The sequence below is a fragment of the Dermacentor silvarum genome, chromosome 4 (assembly GCF_013339745.2).
Source record: "Dermacentor silvarum isolate Dsil-2018 chromosome 4, BIME_Dsil_1.4, whole genome shotgun sequence".
NCBI lineage: Eukaryota > Metazoa > Arthropoda > Arachnida > Ixodida > Ixodidae > Dermacentor > Dermacentor silvarum.
The window spans coordinates 113,954,387-113,977,330 of record NC_051157.2 but is presented as its reverse complement, the minus strand read 5'-3'; the positions used below and the strand labels follow the sequence as shown (position 1 = coordinate 113,977,330).

At 50.1% G+C, this 22,944-nt stretch overlaps 1 protein-coding gene across 2 annotated transcripts in view; it reads left to right on the top strand.

The window, feature by feature from the left end:
* Positions 1-21,288, top strand: part of LOC119450523 (ecdysone-induced protein 74EF-like) — a 34,408-nt gene extending 13,120 nt beyond the window's left edge. The window contains exons 2-9 of one of the 2 annotated variants that reach the window (XM_037714007.2): positions 1,291-1,412; positions 2,698-2,807; positions 5,294-5,434; positions 6,218-6,282; positions 9,217-9,463; positions 16,936-17,208; positions 18,487-18,817; positions 20,774-21,288. In XM_037714007.2, coding sequence (XP_037569935.1) covers positions 1,291-1,412; positions 2,698-2,807; positions 5,294-5,434; positions 6,218-6,282; positions 9,217-9,463; positions 16,936-17,208; positions 18,487-18,817; positions 20,774-21,081 — 1,597 coding nt within the window. In that variant the 3' untranslated portion in view covers positions 21,082-21,288. The remainder of the gene's footprint in view (positions 1-1,290; positions 1,413-2,697; positions 2,808-5,293; positions 5,435-6,217; positions 6,283-9,216; positions 9,464-16,935; positions 17,209-18,486; positions 18,818-20,773) is intronic. The other variant, XM_049665937.1, reaches the window with a different exon arrangement.
* The last annotated feature ends 1,656 nt before the right edge of the window (positions 21,289-22,944 follow it).

Genomic DNA, 22,944 nt, shown 5'->3' with positions numbered 1-22,944 from the left:
AAATACAACGCGCTCCTGGCTTCCATTGCGCTGCCTATCGCACTTTCCCGACGCACACACACATAGAATTAGGTGCCCTGTGTATGCGAAATTCAAAGCGTAATGGAATAGCGTCCCGCACGTAAACTACGCTATCACGCTATACTAAAACTCTCTTTCTGCAAAGTTCGTTTGCGGAACGGTAACGCTATTTCCCGTAGCCCCGCTATTACGCTAAACTAAAACTGTCTAACGAAGCCCTTTACGCGTCGATCCGGTGCACTTGTGAACACAACAGCCCGTCATGTCGACTCGATGCACTTGACAAGCTTGTCATTCATGCGGCTGAACACTGTCCAGCAAGTAGAAGCGTCAGCGAAGCATCCGCGCGCACTGTGTCTCGAACTAAGCGCCGGCACCAAGCACTCGCAACCGCTCGCTGTGACTCAAGATGGCGTCGCAGCGAGAAAGCGGCGGCGCGGGTGCGGTCAAAGGATGGCACCACCCTGAACGGCGGCGCTGGCATCGAGGCACCCTATCCTGAAGCTTTTACTGCCCTTGGTTGCGTCTTAAGTTTGCGGAACAAAACTTGTTTGACGAGTTCGTGCTTCAACACCGTTATATCGGGCGGGGAGAGTGACACACAGTGCACACACACCGTGCACACACACAGAGGAACAATTTAGCGTCAATGCCAACTGAATTTCATTCTGAACGGAAAGATAACTTGTACAATCATGGACTGGCACCTGGAAGGGTATGCTATAGAGTGGGCGCGAAGTTACTGCACAAATTACTCCCAAAATGCAAATTAAGCGGCATGCAGGAAAAGTGGCGTACCCCTGATATTTTTCAGCATTACCCTTTTTTAAAACTTCACCTATCCCTCAAGTGGCAGCCCCGTGCCGAAATAGTGAACAAGTTCTGGTAATACGTGTAGAATGTGAATCACCCGCTGTGGTGGCATATATAGTGGCTTTGGCGTTGCCCATGCCAAGTCCGAGGGCGAAATGCAAAAACGCCCGTGTACCGTGCACGCTAAAGAACCCCAGGAGGTCCAAATTAAACCGTAGTCCCCCACTATATACGGCGTGTCTCATAGTCATTTGTTTTTTTTGGGGGGGCACGTAAAACCCGAGAATTAAATTTGTATAAAATGAATTGTTCAGTTATGCGTTCACACATAACCAAATATAGTTGGTCGATAAAGCAATTTATCACCCTTGCATTTAGTCGACCAGTGCCTAATTGTTTCGTTAGTTGCGTCATTCAAACCTCGTTTAGTGATGCCCGCAATTGACTTCTTCCCAGGTTCCCCTGCCTGCACATCGGCTTGACTGGGCTCCGCCACAACCGGCGTTACTTCCTGGCGCTGGACTTCGTCGAAGTGGGCAGCGGGGGCGGCGACGGTGCCCCTCTCTACAGCTTCACCGGTACGATCTCGCGGGAGACAAGTACGTACCGCGTGTCCCAGCTAACGCCGGACAAGCTATTCAACAACAAAAAAAGAATTAAAACCACGGTGCAAGATACGATTTTAAGACCTACGGTGTTCGCTTGTCAGAACTCTGACGACCAAACACCGTTTGGGCCCTAAAATTGTATCTTGCATCGTGTTTTCTTAAATCTGTTTTTTTTTGTTGTTGTTTTATTGAACAGCTTGGCTAACGTTAGCCGGAACACGGGGTATATATACTGCCACTGCTCTTTATTGGCTCCCGAGGCGATCGAGGCCCAACAAACACAGGCTGTACAGAATGTGCAGCCCGAACGCATTCAAACCGGCACTACCACCTGGAAATACCGCTAATGATGTCCTCGTTTTGAGCAGTCCAGCGCTTTTGCTCTAACGTAGAGGTCAAAGGACTTGTCGAAACACTATGTATAGAAATATCTGTGACAGAAGAGAGGTCGAACGACCGGAAGGCGCGCGTGCACGTCTATACTCTTGACAAAATGTTCGTGTGCAGTACCCGACATCAGCATCCAGCTCTCCTTAGCGTTGGCTCGAGCAGCTGAGAAACGGTGACATCACGGAAAAAATTGACCGACGATTACGATACTCCCTAATGCGAAATCTGAGCGCAGCTCTATACGTGTTTTCATTTCGCGATACATTGGCTGGTGCGGACAATCTGACTCGTGCGGCACGTTGCAAACGGAGCGAAGTGTGGCACGACTGCCTCGCGAATTTGGAGATCGCAGAGGCAGCGCGTGAGTGACGCGTGGGCGCGATTCACAGCAGCAGCCGCCGCAGACAGACCTCCGAGACGACGCGCGCTACTCTGGCGCCATCTCGTAGCCATCGTCGCCGCACTACGCTTTTCTTCTCACGCTTTCGCCATAGAGTAGCGCGCCGTCGTCTGTTCACCAATGGCATGCGGCAAGCGCGTCCACCGATACCATATATGGGGGAAAAAAGCGCTGCATGAGCGGAGGGTCTGTCTGCGGCGGCTGCTGTGAATCGCGCCCACGCGTCACCCACGCAATGCCTATCGCGATCTCCCGATTAGCGAAGCAGTCGCGCCACACTTCGCTCCGTTTGCAATGTGCTTCACGAGACACATCGTCCGCACCAGCCACTATACCGAGGAATGAAAACACGTATAGAGCCGCGCTCAAATTTCGCATTAGGGAGTACCGTAATGGGCGGTGATTTCTTTTTTTTTTTAAGTTACTCGTTAAACTGAATGCAAACTTGTCCCAACTGTGTTTCAGAGCCCTACTACACGCCGAGACCCAACAACCTGTCTGGCTTACAGTGGATGGGCAGCGTACTCTACTTCAATCTAAACTCCATCGCCAACGGTGGACTGCAGGAGAGCGGCGTGAGTATCTACAGGGTGTCCCAACTATAATGCACTAAGATTTAAAAATAAATGCTACGTAGCTGGACAGAACCAAGGTAATCTTTGCTGTCGCTTGTAGATACTGAGATTACTTTTTTGCATTCCGCCTAATTACTTAATTAGCGTTAATTAATCAACTTCTCAGATATACTTAAATTAGATGAAAAGTGTCAGAGAAAATTCTAGAGCAACACGAAAAGCTCCCGATACAGCTTTCCGTTGCTCAATACGTGCTGCATAAGTGTTTTTCCGAGCGTGAAAGAATACACGCAAAGTACCTCGAGCGGCCATTCGTAATTTTGCCTGGATTCGCGGGCTTCTTTCACGCTCGGAAAAACACTTTTATGTAGCACGTATTGAGCAACAGAAAGTTGTATCGGGATTTTTTCATCTTGCTCTGCAATTTTACTGGATTACCGGACACGCTAAAACTCTATATTGACGTACGTTTTTTGAAAGAAACAGGGTCAGTTGTATTAGTAGTTATGGGCGGTGGATAATTGCTTCCATTTCCTTGCTTTTTCGGAAATAAATGACTGAGCCTCCAATGGTTGAGGAAATATTGCTACACGCCGTTTTAATTTTTGCCGGCTTTCGTTTTCACCGAATTATCACTGATCATGTCGTATCGCTCAGCGCGAGACTCAGCATGGTATCCGATATTTCTTGAACGTTGGCGCCAGTTGACGCAAGAATGTGCGCTCGTTGCGAACATAGTGTTGTATACGTACATTCTCGAATGCATGCGAGCACCAGCGACAACTCTGGAATGTTTAATGAGTCGTGGTGCGACGACCGACGACTGTGCTCGCGCTGCATGTTATCGTCGTGATTTAAGTTGTACATTTTTTTCTCTCTCTCTCTCTTTTGGCACAAGTTCGCGAAGGGAAGAGTTAAAAATTCATAATTCACAGAATTTGCAGTTTGGTCATTCGCCGTAACTATATGCAGCGTGATGGGGTAAGATGACGATAGTATACTATCGCCATCTTTATTAACACGCGAGCCCGTGGCAAATAGCCTCGTCGGCGACATGTGGCGCTGCGCTGCGGTGAGATGCGAAAAAAAAAAAAAAAAAAGACGGACGGAACACGTAATTCTTCTTCGGCTTGCATCTGCATCCTGGACGTTTTTCCTTTAATCATAATTTTTCTTTATACACGCCTGCGAATGAAAACTTTTTTTTCTTTAATTCGAATTTTGATGTGGATGCATTGTATCTATCGCAGCTTCGGAAGTAAGCGGAGTATAGACTGTGAGTATAACGGCTAGCATGATCACCATACTAGATTCTTCTACTAGTTAGTCTCCGCTCACGAGCAGTATCTCGTAGACTCGTGTAAGGGCCGCACCCTCAACTTGGCAGCCCAACGTTTCGAAAAAAAAAAAAAAATTCCAACGGAGAAGCAATCGCGTTTGGTGCCCTGATGCCGCGTACACTATATAAAGAAATTTACGCCCTCTTTCACTTTTATGGGTGTAAATTATTTTAGTGTGCCGCTATTAGATGGCGAGAGCTGCGCGTTGACCTCTGATGCAATGGTACATCCGGGGTGTGCACAATTTGACAGAAAGACACGAGTCTATATGTATGTAATCACAGAAAAATCACACCCCTGTGAATCCTGTATACGCCTACAAGTGGGGTTACCCCGATGCGCGAAGATGCTTATACACAACACCCGTGCACCTGACCTGCCCATACAGAGGACGTACTCGCCAAATGGACAATGAACATCCGAAGTAGAGGGCCGGCCGACCGACTATTCACCACCAATTGTGGGATTGCGTCGGCCTTCAACAACTCCGCAGCCAGTTTCTCACCCCGCATATCAAACGTTTGAGGGATTGGCTTTTACCTCGAAATGCCGCTCGCGCCAAGGGCGCCCTGCTATCGTTATGGGCCTTCGCAAGCACCCCCGGCGTCGACCGCCGAATTTGATTCCTTCTTTATTCTTTTTGTCCTCCAATCTTCTTAAGGCCGTCGAGCCATGCTTATTACAATAAAGGGATTCAATCATTCACAGAAAGAAGGAATTAACGTTGAAGAAGGGGGTGCAGGCGGCAGAAGGAACGGCACCACTATCTCCATTTGTTTTCACGGTTGATGTGTCTGTCCACCAGTGTGAGATATTTAACGCGGTATACCTCTATTTATGGCCTCCTCCTCCTCCTCCTCGCCGCGGCGTCGCGCCATGCCACATTTAAACATTACGAAAGGGAACACGCGAGTCATAAAGACGACAGTGCACTGACCTTACCACGATGGATCCTATACACGAGCTTAAATGGCGCCCCAGAAACTAAAGCAAGGAACAGTATACAAATCGGGGTTATATGAAAGCACACTTTATGAGAAAGTGCGCGAAGTTTCCTGCACACGTGAGCAAAATACTCGTGATGACAGTTTTCACGCAACGTGCAGTGCCCGACTTGTGAACAGGTGTCTTCTCCCTTGCCGACAGACGACGCTCAAGGTCGGCGGCGAGTACGAGCCGACGCTGCGGCTGCTGGAGCTCCGCGACGACCAGTGGCCGTCGGGCAACTCGGCGGTGCGCTTCCCGCTGCGAGGGACCGCCTTTCTCGTCGTGTCGCTCAGCAGCGAGGTCAGTTGCTGCTTCTTCCCAGGCGTCGTCGTCGTCGTCGTTTGTCGGTGTCGTTAGAGCTACTACGATTTCGGTGGCCGTTGCGCTGATCAACTGGCCGCTGCAGGGACAAGCAGGAGCATATACGGTAGCTTCATGCTGCTGCGCACATGGTCGCGGGTGCGATTCCCGGTCGCATACCGACGGAGGCCGAATTCGAAAACGCTTGTGTGAAAAAGGGAGCCCCAGGTGATCGAAACTATGTTCCGGAGCCCTCCCCCCACTCTACGGCGTCCCCCGTATAGTCATAACCTGCGTGCAGTGTCGGGACGCTAAACCCGATAATTTGGAGGGAGAATATAGTGTGTGCCATGGTCTCCTGGCTGACCGAACGATCGAGATAACTAGTTATGCACGTTTTTAAAAAAAGGGAGAAAAAAATGTGGCAGATGTCTTAATCAGTCTGATTAATGCGCCATCTGTGAACATGTCCCGCAGCTACGCCGCGTATTTAGTGAACGTGTGAAAGCAGCATGCCAAGTGTTCAATACGAAGTAGCCCTAACGTTTGCGCGACGTCCGTGACCACGACTGTCTCGTTTCGCAGGATATTAAGAGCTAGTGACAGGTCTTCTTGAGAGTTGTTACTTTGGTGGCCAGTCTCTTAAGAGTGGCCATCTTGGTGCTAGAGAACAGATGAAAATGCCCAAGTGAAATTACGATGCATTAGTATACGTATACTATAGCAATTACAGGGGATCTATCCACATCGTGCCTCGATCCTGTTCTCTCTTGCTCTTTTCAGGTCCGCATGAACAGAACGGCACTGGCCAGCGAGTTCTTGCTCGTCCGCAAGTCTGAGATGTCCAGGTGAGCTAGCGTTGATTGCTTGATCCCAGAATAAAGTTACAAAACGTGGCGTCGCGGCATTGCGGCCGTCGCATCGCGCCTTGCGCGCGTGCGTGTGTGTGTGTGTGTGTGTGTGTGTGTGTGTGTGTGTGTGTGTGTGTGTGTGTGTGTGTGTGTGTGTGTGTGTGTGTGTGTGTGTGTGTGTGTGTGTGTGTGTGTGTGTGTGTGTGTGTGTGTGTGTGTGTGTGTGTGTGTGTGTGTGTGTGTGTGTGTGTGTGCGCGTGTGTGTGTGCGCGTGTGTGCGTGTGCGCGCGCGCGTTGTGTGTGCGCACGCACCTACTTTGCCTTCACTCAGTACGTCTTCGTTATCTGTGGTGGTCTTACCTTTGTTTAGACGTTCACTTTAGTTTGTCTTGTCTGTGAACACACGTGTTTGCAAACGCAAGGGAGCTCGCCTTTTCCTTCGCCGTCCGTAACGTTTAACAATAACAGTCTACAGAATATTTTAAAAGCTTGACCTCAAGTATTAGTTTCGTCGTGTCAAGAGAACTGATGGCAGACGAGTTCGTCGCAACTGCGATGATCATTCTCACAATCGCCAGTCCCTGCTACCGTTAGACATTGCACAACTGCGACGATGCTTCAACGCACTCGCGTCTGTCGGCCTTGCTCTTCGCGGGAACGGCTGTTTCTTTTGCTTGCGCCATAACGTAAGACAGCGCCACCGTGTGACACGCTGTGACACGCTGGTCCAGACTATACCTGTTCTGATCCCGTCATGGAGAGAGCGGAAAAAAAGCTAGGAGGGAACGTCGCGTGATAAAAATGAAGCGCGTAGAAGTCGGCGCAGAATGTGACCACGTCATGGTAGGTTTTAATGAGGCTTCCACCGCCGCGCGCAGCGCATGCTCTTGCAAAAGGACAACGGGTGCGACAGCAACACGCGGCTGCGGCATTCGCGCGTTACAACGAAGACGATGAGTGTATACGTTGCAACAAACTACCTAAATCGCACAAGCAAATCTGGAGAGAGAAAGGGCAATGATAGCAAAGGTATAAAGGTCAAACAGAGCTTCCCGTTTGTTACCCTACACTGGGGAAAGGGAAAGGAAGAATAGAAAGAGCGAGAGTGAACACTGCGTGCACAGAGGGGAGGGGGATACAGGACAACTATAAACGGTCACACAGGCCGGTGCACTTCAAGAGCTGCAACGAGTGCACGAATAGTTTTTGCGCCAGCGACGGATGAGGCCATGGTCCTCGAGTCCAGCCATGGAGTTTAAAGTTGTGCGGAGAGACAGAGCGTTGGACGCTATAGCGAGGACAGATTCGCAACAGGTACTCGATGGTTTTCTCGCACCTATAGTTGTCGCACTTCGATCGGGCTATCGGTCATTCCAATACGGTATGACAAATCGTTCGTAAACACCACTCCCAGCCGTAACCGGTACAGCAATGTTGCTTCGCAGCGGGAAAGTCAACATTGCAGTCGTAGCCGTAGCGAGAGGTCCAAGCTTACGCTGTCAGAAATTGGAGACACTCGGAGCTCTCCAGAAAATGTCTTTGTGCTGGCAAGCAAACGAAGTTTTCTTCTTTAGGCACGTAAAAATCCATTTTAGGGCGCAAAGCCTAGGAATGAAGGAAGGTGACAGGACAGAGCGCACTTCCTTTCGCCGTCTTTCCTTCCTATACGTTTTGCGCACTAAAAATGATTTTTCGTCGTGTAAAGAGTGTTGCACCAACCAGCCCGAGCAGCCACCATTTCGAAGTTCTTGTGCGCAGAGCGTTTAGCAGAGCACCCGAACAAGAGCGTATACATCGAACCAACCTATGAACCAAACACACACTTCCGCCGAGCTCGGGGCCACGCGTTGGGCCGACTTTCAGAGGCAAGGGAGAGAAGAAAACGAAGGGGGGCAGCTTCGCTGAGAGTTGCCTTCTGAAGGCTCGCTGCGTGACGTCACGCTCCTTCTTTCTATCCTCCAATGCCGGAGTTTGTTTTCTTGTCTGCATGCGACAATGTCTGTTTTGTTTTAGCCTTTGTTTCATTGTTGTGAGCGTTGACTGCATACTGTTCCCGTTTCAGCGACCCGCTAGGGCTTCTTCCAGCGGACCTGCACTGGTGCCGGTTCTGCAACCCACTCGTGACTCTCGGCCTTTAATTATAAAACGTCGCATCACCTGACGAGTGCCGCCGGAAGGAGCTCCACACGCAGGCGGTCGCGAATTTTGGGACGGTTGAAAGAAATTAGTTCGGTAGGAGGAGACGACGCCGAATGAACTAATTGGTAGAAATAATCGTAGCGAATCAATCCGGGTGCGTACAATAATACGCCTTTGGGCGATGCCAGCCTACACCAGCCACGTTTTCACCGCCACGCTGCTCTTAGACATTGACGTGCATATCCGGAGGCAACGTTGGCACCGGAAAGTGGTTCCAGCTACTCGTTATGGAATGGCGATGAAGGTTGGTGACTATAACACCGACCACTAAAGATTTAGTAATGTTAAAGTTTAGGCTTCCACGCTCGTTCTTAATTAATGTGATCAAGGCGCCCGCGTGGGCGCCGAAGCGTTAGCATCACTAAATCCTTCGCGGTCGGTGTTTGTCATCTTTCGTCATGCTCCGTCCTGACTTGACGGGATTCCGTCGTAACTCTCGACTTCATTCGTTGTGAAATGATTGAAATACTAAAAGTACGAACACATTTTTTTTTCGACCAAACGAGACTATCGAAGAACGAAGGCGCCGCACACTTTTCACTGTACACTTGACATCCTCGAAGTAACGGGACTAGTCATTCATTGCTCGAGTGGTACAGGCTTTTTCGCTGTCGTTCTTTTTCGGCCACCAATAAAAAAGACTGGCCTGCAAGAGCCGTTCAACTGGCCCTTCGGTGTGTGTTCTGAGTTGTTTCCTTCCTCTCTTCCTGTTCATCCCGGGACTGCCGCCAGGGGCCGTTTCCCCGCTCAACAGCAGCAGCAACCTCAGCAACCGCAGCAGCAGCAGGAGTGCTGCCGCACCAGTCCCCCCACGCGCAGCTTCCTCGAGCCGACCCCCATGACTCCAACAACGCCGCAGTCTGACTGGCGCCGGCTCCTCGAGCTCCGTGTGGGGAGTCACCAGGCCGTAGCCGCAGCAGCAGCAGCCGCCGCGGCGAGCAGACTGATGCGCACGGCATCAGCGCCCCACAGCCTGCAGGTGAGCTTCCGCTTGAAGGGTAGTTGGGCCTGCTTAGATTACCTCGGCGCTGTACAGGCGCCGTTATATTTAACCCGAACAATAAAGACGCATATCTGTAATGGCATAACGTTATCAAACACTGGCTGGAAGCAGCAAGCAACGAATGTTTTGGAAGAGATTAAACTAATTCCAGGCACCCAAACCAGACATCTCCAGCACCCTCCGGGGGAGACTGAAAAAGGCGGCGTGTTCGGTTCAAGTATGAACGTGACTGTACAGCTTTACAAAATAATAATAATAAAGTTACCTTGAAATGATTTTGTACAATCGTACTGAGTCGTTAGGGTAGGAACTTCTGATCATTGATACTTTTAAGCGCTCCGCGTAGAGCCCGTGCCTCCTATATAGAATTTATAAGAGGAGGCGCTGCTCGTACCTGGTCTGCCCGCAACGCCGGCTCCTCGTCTCGCCGTTGTCGCAATTTCGATATCTCGAGTTAAGCTCGAAGTCGTGGTTAGCAGCATTCGCCCGCCATTGGCGCTTGCGTTCCAGCTTCGCGATTTCAACGTGGACGTTTCGTCGCAGCCGAAGCCGAAGTGCCGCTCGAGAAACTCCCGCCGAAAGCGGGCGTTGGCCCCAGCGAACGCGTTTTCGCCATTGCCACGTTGACGCTGCTCTGCCCGCAACGCCGTCGTCCTCGGCTCGCCGTTGTCGCATGCGTTCGATATCTCGAGTTAGCTCGGAGTCGTGGTTAGTAACATCCGCCCGCCATTGGCGCTTGCGTTCCACTTCGCGATTTCAACGTGGACGTTCAACAACGCGATTTCGTTGCAGCCGAAGCCAAAGTGCCGCTTGAGAAACTCCCGCCGAAAGCGGGCGTTGGCCCCAGGCGAACGCGTTCCCGCCGTTGCCACGTTGACGCTGCTCTGCCCGCAACGCTGGCTCCTCGGCTCGCCGTTGTCGCATGCGTTCGATATCTCGAGTTAGCTCGGCGTCGTGGTTAGTAACGTCCGCCCGCCATTGGCGCTTGCGCTTCACTAGAAACACAAACATGTGACTAATAATTGAGAAACGCTTCAATACAGCGTCGGGATTAACCCACTGCTGAACACCGGGGCCGCATGTTTCAGCTTCGCTGGTTAACCATCTGTACGGAGTGCTGCGCGGTGGTTTTCTTTCTTTTTAGGGGCGAAGCTCCTTAGGGTGTGGGTCTGTCCCTCCTCTGTAGTATGTAGTAGTAGTCGTCGTCGTAGTAGGTAGCCACGTCTACTTTTATGAAAAAAAAAATCACAGCATATCCACGGGGTGAATAATGATGAGTGGGCGAAGCTCCGGAGGGAATCATCGGATCTCCCGCTTAAGGGGACGCTAGCACAAACGCGTTAGAAACGTGCAGTACTCTCTAGTAAGAGGGAGCGGCCACAGCGTCTTACGCAGCCATTTACACATGCCGGAACGTGCACCGCGTTTGCCGACGCCGTCACGTGACTGCTGAGAGAGTATACCCCCCCGTATTCATAAACGCTCCTCGACTGGAACTTGACTTGCCACCGCCTTGGGCAGCGCGTTCGAAACGCGTTGAAGGCGGTGGCAAGTCAAGTTCAAGTTGAGGAGCGTTTATGAATACGGGGGTTATACTCTCAGCAGTCATGTATTTCCGTGACGTATTTCCGTCACGGAAATACGTCATAGAACATAATACAAAGAAACCAGAAGAAAAAGTTCCACAAACATGCAAAATTTGGAAATCGAACCCACGACCTCTCGGTCCGCGACGATAGATCGCCGAGCGTTTAACCCATTGCGCCACAAACGCATTTGCAAAGAGCTACACAGACGCGCTTTATATATCTAACACTCCTCCGTGTACCCGCGCTCTTGCTCGGGGCGGTGCCGCCGCCTACGAGCAGAAAAGAGAAGTACTGCATTATGACACTAACGCGCACCGACAGTGAACGCTTCGGTGGTCTCAGCACTACGACGCCTCGATGCCAGCATTCGAAGGGACGCTGGCATCAAGAAGCACTACCAACGCCACCTAGGTGGCGTTCACCGTACTCAGCACAGCGGAGCGTGGCCTCCGCAATTAGCTCTGAAAATGTTTCTGAAGTTGATCGCGGAGGCTGCAATTACGACGCGCTGTACGCGCTGAATTGACTCGGTGACGATTCAGTTACGTGCTTTGTCTTGCGCGTTGTATTAGTGTGTCAGTTACGTGCTTCGTCTTTCGCGTTGTGCTAGCGTGTGCAGCGTAGTGCAGCTTCCATATGCACGACGGTTGCTCATGGTCATCGACGTTGGTAGTCGTGATGGAGGAGACGTGCCACCAGGCGTCAGCGTGGGTGCATCAACGCCTAAGGGCGCTTTAGCCACAAAACACCAATAGACATTATATATCAATGTGCAATAAACATTACACTACTTCTGTGAAGACACGTTTCACTTTCGTGTTCTATACCGATTCCTATATAAGAGGGATCAACCACATTTTTTATTTTACATAACTGCCGTCCGTTTTCTCTCGTCTTCAATAAAGTTTTCCACACACACTGCCTTTCGCAGTAAGCGCTGGGTGGTCGCCGCCATATTCGCGGCTGTAGCTGCTGCTGAAGCGTGGCCTCTGAGATTGGGCGGCACCGCCCAGCACTGCCGCTTGCTATCGAAGGCCGGGTCTAAAGGATAATGCACGAGGCTTCCAACGGATTGCCACAGGCTACGAACGAGTTGTCTCCAGCGCCGTGAGAATGTAGACACGGTGCTCTGTCTATACAGGGTCCTGAATATTTCGCTGCGCCTGTTCGAAAATAGGTTTTGCGCTCACCGCTTCATTGTTCTTGTTCAAATCTTGCAGAACGACCTCATTTTGGGGTCGACTTCGTTTAGTATGGTGTTTTTCACTGGTCGTTCTGGAGCGGCCGCCGAAATCCTGGAGCGAGTGCTCGCAATTCACCAACCCTAATCTGCCAGCGGAGAGCGAAAATGCTCCGCGCTGGTTCGTACCGGAAGTCTTCGCGCACACGCCATAAAAATCGACTTCTGCTCTGCATGTTTTCATGTCCACCAAGATCGCCGTCCCCCAGTGAGCAGCAGTGACGTATGCTTCTTGTCTTATTTCCGCCCGAATCCGCGTCTCGGCAGCGGAGCAAGCGAGAGCGATCCGGCGCGGAGCGAGTTGATCCGAAACGACCAGTGGAAAGCGCGAACCCGCTCCAGCTCTACCAGTGAAATTCGGATTCGCAGCCCTGGAGCAAAAAACCTGCGAACCTCCCACGGCCGGAATAGACTACGGGCGCGCGCTTTCCGGGAGAGCGCGCGCGTAGTCCAGTCCGGCCGTGAACCTCCCTGACCGCTTTATGCAGCTGTCGGCAGGCGGCGGCACAAGTTTATGCTAGCGCCTTCGCTGCAGCAGCGAAGTGAAGGCAGATTTGCGCTTTTTTTTTTTCTTAAATACCAGAAAATTAACTGTGGTAAGTGTTATACTAAACGAAGTCGACCTCAAAATTGGCATTGGTCAAGTACTACCGATTGTTGCACGGAACGAGCGAACCACTAAATTTTGGTACGTGCAAGGATAAGAACCTAGTGCATGACCTTTAGAAACATTTATGCTGCTCTTTACAGTAAAGCACATCAACATAAATTAATAAAGTACGCGTCACGCCAGTTTCGGCGTGTATTTGCTGCCCTCATACCGGCGACACCGGGGAGACGTCGCTCAAAGCCGTCGCTCGTGTGCGGTACAATTTGTAGGCGACGAGTGAACGCGACAGTCATCTCCATCGCGTCGCTCGCTCACGCATAAGATCGTGTGTATGCGGCTTATACTTTAAGGGCCCCGCGCCGCAGAAAATACGGCGTCGGCGTTTAGCATCGGCGTCTGGCGCAAATAATCATGCCGAACTACATCATCCCGACCACACAGGCCCTCCGCGTGGCGCAAGGCGTTAGTGAACAAAAATTGAATTTCCCAAAGTAAGAACCCCAGGTGGTCCAAATTATTCCGGAGTCCCCCCACTACGGTGTGCCTCATAATCATGTTGTGGTTTTGACACGTAAAACCCCATAATTTTTTTTTCTAGAGTGGAGAGTTGAAGTGAAATGAGTTTTTCACAGCCATTAGATGCTTATGAAGGGGATGGCTTAGCGTGTTGAGTGATGCAGGTGGGCCATTGTGATGACCGTGAAGGTTATAGATGACGCTAAGTGTGCGCTTCAAAAAAAAAAAAAAGCCTTCTGACAAAGTCTCACATTTACTGACTGGAAAGTTCACTTTAGGAGCCCGCGCACTGGCTAATAACGGTGAGTAAAATGTCACGCATCTCGAGATGCATGTACTTAACAGCTTTCTTCTGGCGCTCTTTAGCCATACGAGGCCCTTGCGCCACAGAACACCCCATATCACCAGCTGATTTCTTCTGTTTGTCATTACCGACCGACCGCTCTTCCGTTTCCTAAATTCTCCCTCTCTCTCGCTACCGTACGAATATTTGTTTCACACACCAGGTGCGGTGGTAGTGAAAACGTCTTTACTCACTACGAGATGTGCGGCACATCGCCCCCATGCCATAGGTAAGTGTTACGGCCATCGTCTGTATATACCGGATTCAAAACCAGCATTATTAGCTACTCCGTAGTGCGCAGGTAACTTATCCGGCAAACAATTTGGATTGCAAATGTGCTCGTTAGTTTTTGAATACCACAAAGTTCCACAGCCAATACAAAGATATCGCCACAGTAACGAAAACAACCGCACAGCTCGTCTAAGGTAAATTATTCTCTTATGCGTATTGTTTTTAAATTTAACCTGTATGATATCTCGTGCACATGCGGTCGAAGAATTAAAGAGCACGGTGTAAAACTCCGAATGTTAAACATTGACTGAACTGCACTACTTATCTCGGTGACTCGCGCATTAAAAATTGCATACATTTAGCCAAGGTTTATTTGCATATTTAAAGTCAAAATGCAGTTCGTTACGATTCGATTGTATTGGTAACAATCTCATCGCGATTTAGTTTTTTTCCTTTCATGCTCTTTTCACATAAAAATTTTACAGGCCATTGCAGGTGCTGTCGGAGTAGGCTATGACCTAATGAGTGTTGAACCGGCAACACTATTGGTGAATGTAAATAAATGGAGGCTCGGCAGATCTCAAGCACTTCGTCGATGCCCTCCGAGGGTCGAGTTTTCGGCTGGTGCGTTTGGCGTGGATTGGCCCTGCGTAGTTTAGCCGAAGTGCCTCACAATCTATATACTACACAAAGCGTCACCTTATACATGTAGGACATAGCTTAACGGACAGTTGTCGTCCGTTTCTCGACACCTTTAGCCTTGCCATCGAAGACCTTCACTGTGTCTGAACCAATGCAAAAAAAAAAAGGGGGGGGGGGAACAATGCAAAAAAAAAAGGGGGGGGGGGAGGAAAATTACATGTCCTCACTCGGGCTTACCGATTCCAACGAACCCCGCTCGTTGACACATTTTCACTCTGCATCGGGAGTGTACTCGCCGTTGCATGTCTGCTCTCGTTTACTGAAACCCTTGGAATCGTAAGTGTTTCAGACTTACTTGAACACACTTAGACTCGCGCAAGTTTCCATTCACCGGGGCTCACTCTGACTCAGTGGCCACTTCAACTCGCATCTACGCAGAATCGCCTCAACTGATACCCAGACTCGCGCTCTCTTTCTGACTCTCTTCGACTCACGCACACTATAGCACTATATACATAGTAGCCACTCATACTGGCTCACTCGCGCCCGCTGACATTCAATAGGATTCACTTCGATTCAGATTCACGGGTGGCTGCGAGTCTGTTCGAGTGAGTTTGCTAATTGATACCATGCAGAGATCGTAACGAAATATGGCGGCCTTTTTTAATTACCGTTGCGCGTGAACGAATGCGAGGTAGCCGGCCCACATTACGCGACGTGTTGTGTCACGGTTCGCTGTACAGGGAAGCCGCGTGGGGCGAAATATTTTCCACTTTGGGAGCACACCGTGTTCGGATCATTCGCTGTGAGCCCCTCTTTAGCCGTAGCCTGTGTAACTTTTCATCTCAGGCTGTCCACCCTCTCATCTTTTACAGCGAAGCTGTTTATGGTTAGGGTTCCGTGTACTATTTTTCTTCTGCCTCAACGAATGCTCAGGATGTTGTTGTCGTTGCCTCAAAACATGGCTCGCACCCACAGGGGGTATTGGCCACATTAGATTGTTTGAAATGTGCGTCTAAAAAACACAAAATGGGGGAAAGGCAAACATTTAACACAAAGCAATGGTCTCAGGTCCCGCGCGAACGCGCTCGTGCCACTGCTCACGCGTTCGCCGTCTTCTTCCACAGCTGGCTCGTCGGCGTCCCTCGGATATGCATTTTGAGTAGCTTAGTTATCAATAGGCACCATTTTCAGGATAGTAGACTCCCAGGCAGATGTTCGATGGAAGGGCGAAATGCGAATATACCCGTGTACTTAGATTTAGGTGCACGTTAAAGAATCCCAGGTGGTCCAAATTTCCCGAGTCCCCCACTACGGCGTGCCTCATAATCAGATTGTGGTTTTGGCACGTAAAACCCCATAATTTTTTCTCAAGCTTTCTCAAGGATTTGCCACTGCGCGACCCACGTCGGCCATGTCTACGTTCGCACCGCCCTCTCTTTGTTGGCGTTCCAAGTGCTTGCATAACTAGTTTCCTTTCCATCCGCCCTCCCGTGGTGGTGGTGGTACCGTCGAAACGTCACGCGTCTGTAGTTTCCTCCGGATCCTCGGGGCGGCGATCCCGTCGTCCACGCGAACGTATACAAGAAACCAGAAAGACAATTAAGTTGCCGTTCTCCATTTGGAATTTCACTTCTCTTCTGTCGTCGTAATGGGGAGGCCGCGTATATATAGTCCGGACTCCCGAGTAGCAACGCGCCTTCGTGCTGAACAGCTTCGCTGGTCATCCACCTTCACAGAGTGGAATGGCTCACGATTTTTTTTCTTTGTCCCACTACCATGTATGGCTGTAGGTGCCCTCAGTCTATCCCTCCCTTCTGGTTCCTCCTCTCCCTGCTCCTTTACAGTCACAGCGTCTTGTCCCTTCGTCCCCGTCTTCGTGTTTCCTTGTACTGTTTAGCCACAATGAATTCGTGTCGGCTAGCTCAGCTTTCAATGTTCCTACAGTCCTCGCAGGTAGATAGACATTTACAAGTAATCACACGCCGCTTTTCTTCCTATATATCCCACTTTGACCAAAAAGAATCACTCTACCACGCAAATTCGTGCAACTCAAAGCGAGAATTAGGTCAGTGTATACGTTGGCAGGACAATATTCTTTTTGCTGTTGTTCCGAGGTCGAAGGGATCGGGCACACTGTCGATCAGATGTCCGTCCCCCTGTCACTTTGGGAATGTCTCTATAATAATTCACTTTCGAGAGCAGGCAGCTTTATTCTTTCGTCTTCGCCAGATCAAAAGCGCCTCGAAGATTGAATTCGCCGACTGAATGTTGCAGGCACTGCCCGTTGTCTCGGACCCCCTGTCGGTGGGCGCAGGCAACGCGCCGTCCTCGCTGCGGCCCGTGTACGCGTCAACGAAGTCCGTGGTGCACGACCACTTCTCCGGAGGCGTGTGGAAGTCGCTGCCCCCTCAGCCGCAGCCCAGCCACCAGCCGACACAGCCGCAGCCGCCGGTCGGCTCCTGGCACTCGTCGGCGCGGCAGTCGCACAGCTGCCTGGCGCCGGGCGCGCACCTCGAACTGGGTGCCTTGCTGCACCAGAACAGGGAGGTGCGTTTATACATAGAGCGCCCTCTAGTGTGTGTCTGCGGCGGTGGTGGAATGCCGACTACCGTATAGACTTGTGTAAGGGCCGCACCCCCAACTTGGCAGCCCAAAATTTGGAGAAAAAATATTTCCAACAGAGAAGCAGTCTGATTCGGTGCACCGATGCCGCGTGCGTGTCGTTTAATTTTCGCACGCTGCGTACTTCCGCGTGCCGCTACTAGATGACGAGAGCCATCTTGTAGCGGCATCTAGCAACTAGAGCCATCTATCTAGTAGCAGCCCTTACACGGGACCGAACCAAAAGGTTCGGTCCCCTGTAAGGGCAGCACCTCGTCATAATTGGGAAAGTGCGGCCCTTACACGAGTCTATACGGTAGTACAGTCGGCTTTGGGGATCGACTCGCGGTTGTGGGTCCGCGCGCGAAAGACCAACTTATGCGGCGCCGTTTGGCGCTGCATGGAGTTCGATGTATGGAGTGTGGATAAGATTTTTGTTCAATGTAGCCGTATATTTAGCGATGTAATCTCGCTGAAACTTCGTGTTCAGAAATTGTTCCATGTGTAAGAAGTCGCCTCCTTGGCTCAGTGGCAATGGTCTTCTGCTGCCGAGCACGAGGCCGCGGCTTCGACTTTTTAGCCGCATTCTGATATATGGGCGAAATGCAAGAACGATTGTGTACATTCGTTTAGATGCACGGAAAAGAACCCGAAGTGTTAGAAATTATTCAACAAAGTTGCCGTCATTCCAACTCCTCTCACTACAGCTTCCGGACCAAAACACTGCTGTAAGCGCAGCAATAATTGCCATCTAAGTGCCGTAAATGCGTACGTTATTGAAGCAATTACTCTCTCGATGTTGCTAACTGAAACTTGTTGAAACTCGGCAGATCTCTTGAAACCTTTTTTTTTTTTTTTTTTTTTTTTTTTTTTTTTTTTTTTTTTTTTCTTTTTGAGGAGGCTGCACGTTGAAATCCGCATGATGTATTGCTGTGAAGTTCACCAGATTGCCGTAGGGAAGCGTTCAAAATCTCTGGGCATCTGTGGCCTGGAGACCACATATGCCGCGAAAATATTTTTTTTTTCGCAGCCTATATGAGAGGGTGCATACTAATGTCAAGGGGTACAACTTACGTCTGACCAGTGCAATGCATTGAGACGATTGCAGGTTTGGATGGCTGCGTTAGGTTAAGTTAGGTTAGGTTTCGTGAGCTGATTTCGTGGGTCTCTGGATTTTTGCTCGCGCGACTGTATTATCACCCTCCCACCCTCTCTCGCTTATAGACCCTATCGTCGCTGGTCCACCACAGCGGCGGCGTCGTCTCCCAGCCCAGGCCCCCGCTGTCCGACTTTAACGGCGGCCGAGGCAACGGCGGGTTGCTCGCCGCGGAACCTCGGCCCTCGTTGCCGCCGTTCGGGGGCTCCTCCTCGGCAGCTGCGGTTGCGGTCGCTGCACACGCCCTCCAGGAGTGCTGGACTCGCGGCAGCGCGCCCAGCGCGGCGACCCCGCAGCAGCTGTTTCGCCTCAACTACGACCTGCTCCCCTCCGGTTGCCTCCACTGGCTCGCGCTCGCCAGGAACAGCGTGGTCAGGCCGCAGGCCGTCGCCCCCTCCGGTATACATTTTTCTTGTGTTTAGCGCAAGGAACTATAGTGCAAGAGAGGGGGGTATGCTGTGTAAGTGTCTACCTAGTGGACATGTCCATTTCGTCTGCAGCTGAAGTTCTGATTGGCTGGGCTGGGGTGCGCGTCAGAAGGATAGATGTAGGGGGGGGGGGGGGGGGGGCGATGTGCAAAAATGCTCGTGTGTACATTTAGATTTAGGCGCACGTTAAAGAACACCCCAGGTGGACCTCCCCGACTAGGGCGGGCCTCATCAGATCGTGGTTTCGGCACGCAAAACCCTACCATTTCATTTTCGATTGCTGGCCGGCCGCCCGAGAATATTTTCCTAACGTGCGGGCATAAACGTGCCACCGAGTTGCACGTGTCTTGAGCAGATATACGGCGCCACGAAGCCAGATCGAGGCGATTATGAGGAGCAGAGGTGTAGAGTAACTATACCATTCCGTCAAGTTTATCTCGTTACCCATTGAGACTATCCAATATACAGGGTGTTTCAGCGAACACTTTAAAAATGTTTTAAAGTTTGCCTGTGTGGCAGATAACACAATTTCTAGTTCATGAGCTGGTCTGCTCGAGGAGGCGGACATCGACTAATAACAAAAATTAACTGATAAGCTTTTACTTACCTTATGGTCCATATTGCAATTTACAAATTCTATCCATGGAGTTACTTTCTTAACAAAACGTCGTTTTATGCTCTGAAGCGCAAAATTAACTGGAACGCCAATGTATTTCTCCGCAAAGTTCGGGAATTAATAGAGAGCTTTAGATTAGGGGGACGCAAGCGTAGGGGCCCCCGAGCGCTAGCGGGCCCGTATACGCTTGCGTCCCCCTAATCTAAAACTCTCTAATATCTCGAAACTGGTGTCATCCTGAGAATTCATTCCAATTGGATTCGCCTTGCGAACTCCACGGCTACAATTTGTAAATTGCGATATGGGCCACAATGTAATTAGTTTAACTTAATTAGTGAAAATTTGTTAATTAGTCAGTTATGTATTTGAATTTCTTGTGCAAACAATGTCCGCCTCTTCGAGTAGACTGGCTCATGAACTAGAATTGTACTGTCTGCCACAGGCAACCTTTAAAAACTTATGAAAGCGTTCCCTGAAACAGCTGGTAGATCAAGCGATTGGTGTCGTTTAGCATTACTTGCTAAGCTTCATCGCTCGCTGAATAGATCGGTGTCTTTCAGAATGACTTCAGGTGGAGTAGGAACACCTCTCTCCTCAAGACCTATAGCGTCCCCGAGGCAAAGTTAAGTCCTCCACGGTCTTCGGAATCCTGCTGGTTGCGTGCTGGGGTTTGCGAAAAGTAATTTTTGAGACTGAATCAATTGCGAATCGAGTAGTTTCAGGATGGAATCGAATATCGAGCACTTTTCGAGTGAAATACGGCCGCTTTCACGATAAATATAAAGCGATGTTCATAACTTGCAGTATATTCGCAAAGTTGGGAAGTTTCTGTCATAACATTCCATGTTACGAAGCGTTGTTTGTTAGAAGTCGAAAGCGGAGCATTCGGAACAAATAAGCAGATTGTTAGCACATACCGAGGACTCATGGGAGAGCGCGAATAATCACAGTTTAGAAGGAAATGCCTGGCTCCGTGAGCGATGTTTGTAATGTTCCACTAATGAATCCTTGCATCTTATGTCTCCTATGGCCGCCAGAACGATATTTATCGCACTTTTGCTGCAATTTCATATTTGACAGCGCACACTCGATGGTCTAAACTAGTTGTAATAGTTTCGCATTTGCGATTCGGTATTATAAATTTTCGAATAATCGCACACACCTAGTTTTGTGTGTGTTGGGGAGCGCCCGTACTTCCGGTTTCCCTGTGACCGGCATTGTAAGCGGTTATACATGCTCTGGTGGCTATCAAAATTGCAACGCCTATATTCTAAAATACGGTGGGACGATTTCGCTTCTTCCGTCCCGCAGCCCTCGACCATGTGCAGCAGTTGCAGCAGCAGCAGCAGCAGCAGCAGCTTCAACAACAGCAGCAGCAGCAGGCCAAGCAAGACATGGGCGTGCAGACTACGACGACGACGACCACTACCACCACCGCCAACAGCAACTTCTCCAATATGGCGCCGTGTCAGGAGGAGGCCGAACTGGTTGTTACCGACCCCTGCATTGGCCCGAATGCGGCTGCCTCCGCGGTGCCCGCAGCCGTCACTGCGTCGTTCGCCACCGCGCCGCATGGCAGCGCCTTCTACGCGTCGGCTGCCGCAGCATCGACAACTTGAAGCCCGTGCCCCAATAGTTCTGCGAATTGTCTTCAGAAGAGCATTTATATACGTGTGTAACTACACTGTTTGCGTCGAACAATCACGCCTATACGTTCATTCACACGACTAATCCCAAAAGTAACTTAAAATAATATGTATGTATATAACTGATCTTATGTTCGGTTGCACACCGATGGATGAACCTTTTTTTTTTACTTTGTTGTTACTGAAAGCACATGTACATAGTATTTATTTAAAATATCCACGTTTACACCAATAACCGGCGTGCTTCTTTTTGTTACTTAAAAGATATATATGCTTTGTCTACTAGTGTTCTTGTTTCATTTCGTAATTAGTTTTAATTAGTTTTAATAAAGCCATTTTGTCATAACTTGTAGAGCAATACTACGAAGCTGTTTTAAGATACTGCCTTTGTTATCGCGTTGCATATTGACAATCGGGCTCCGTGGGTGTCTGTAGTACACGTTTTCACCGTTTTGTGCGGCATGAAAGTTTCTGTCGCACGAAAGGGTTTCTCTATAAATTTTCGAATGGCACGAAGACCGCAGGAGGGTAGCTTTACCCTACTGCGGTCCTCGTTATGTGCTAACAGGGAATGTTTACAGTTCGTAAAGCATTAAACCGTATGCTTCTTTAATTGGGCGTAACTACTACCGTCTTCGTTATAAGCTTCTAAAGAAAAGTTGTGTATTGTCACGTTGTAGTGACGATGAAGAAGCAAACGTTGCCAGAAGTGTGATTTAAGAATCGAACTCTTTATTGGCCAAACTTGTGCGTCGAAATACGGGCACCACTCGAAATCACCATACCGGCGAGCACATTCGGCCGTCCAACTATAGAGAAACATATAGGTAAAGACCGGACACTCCTGTAGAGCCCTGCGAGGCGACGCGTTGAAAAACGCGGTGGGGTGGGCGTGACCACCGGCACATGACTGGCGCAGCATCAACGTCTCTATGGAAACGGGACGCGTGGACGCAGCCCGGTGGATGTATGATAACCTGTCTACCTTTGAGGTGAAATGCAAGCGGTCATCTCTACGCTACCTGGCGGTTGGTCGAGCCCTTACTTGCTCGGCCGCGAAACGGCTCCTCTTTACGTAGGTATGTTTCTCTATGGTCAAACCTGAATGTGTCAAATCCGTCCGTTATTTATACACGCATCACCGCACATTCCCGACTAGACACTTGTGCTGGTGCTCAGTGATTCAAATGAGATACTCGGGGCGCTGATGCATTTTTGTATCACATGAAAGCGAGAGCCTTTGCGGTGCATTGTGACCGCATTCGGTCCATCTGCGATCACCCAGCGCGCACCGGAGGCGAAAAAAAGCGCTGGCAGCCATTGGCTTCGCGTTTCAATTGCCGAGCACTATGTAGTCGCGCGCAATATGAGCTGCAACATGGTGCCCGTGTTTAAAAGGACGCCGAAATTACACGGTACGTGGTGCCGACACACCAATAATTGAACAAAACACCGTTACAATTACTCTTGTTTAGTACACAAATTTCCGTATGTCGGCGCCCACGTGCAGTCTTGGGACCATTCTGAATAAGTTCAGCGCGTTGCACCTTATATTGCACGCGACTGTACATTCAAGAATGTACACTATTCGCGTCGCGCGCATGATCCTATTGGACAAGACACTTCGATATAGATGGGGTACACTGACGTCATCCTGACGTTGCACTGACGGTTGGAAATAAACTGCGTCTGTTGGCGTCTCGCACGGCAGTGCCGCCGTGCACAGACGCCAGCAGCGTTCCAGTTGCGTCTCTGACATTGAAGCAGGTTACCCGCGGCAGTTAACATCATATACACTGACATCATCCCAGCCGCCAAGTTGGAGGGCCACCATAG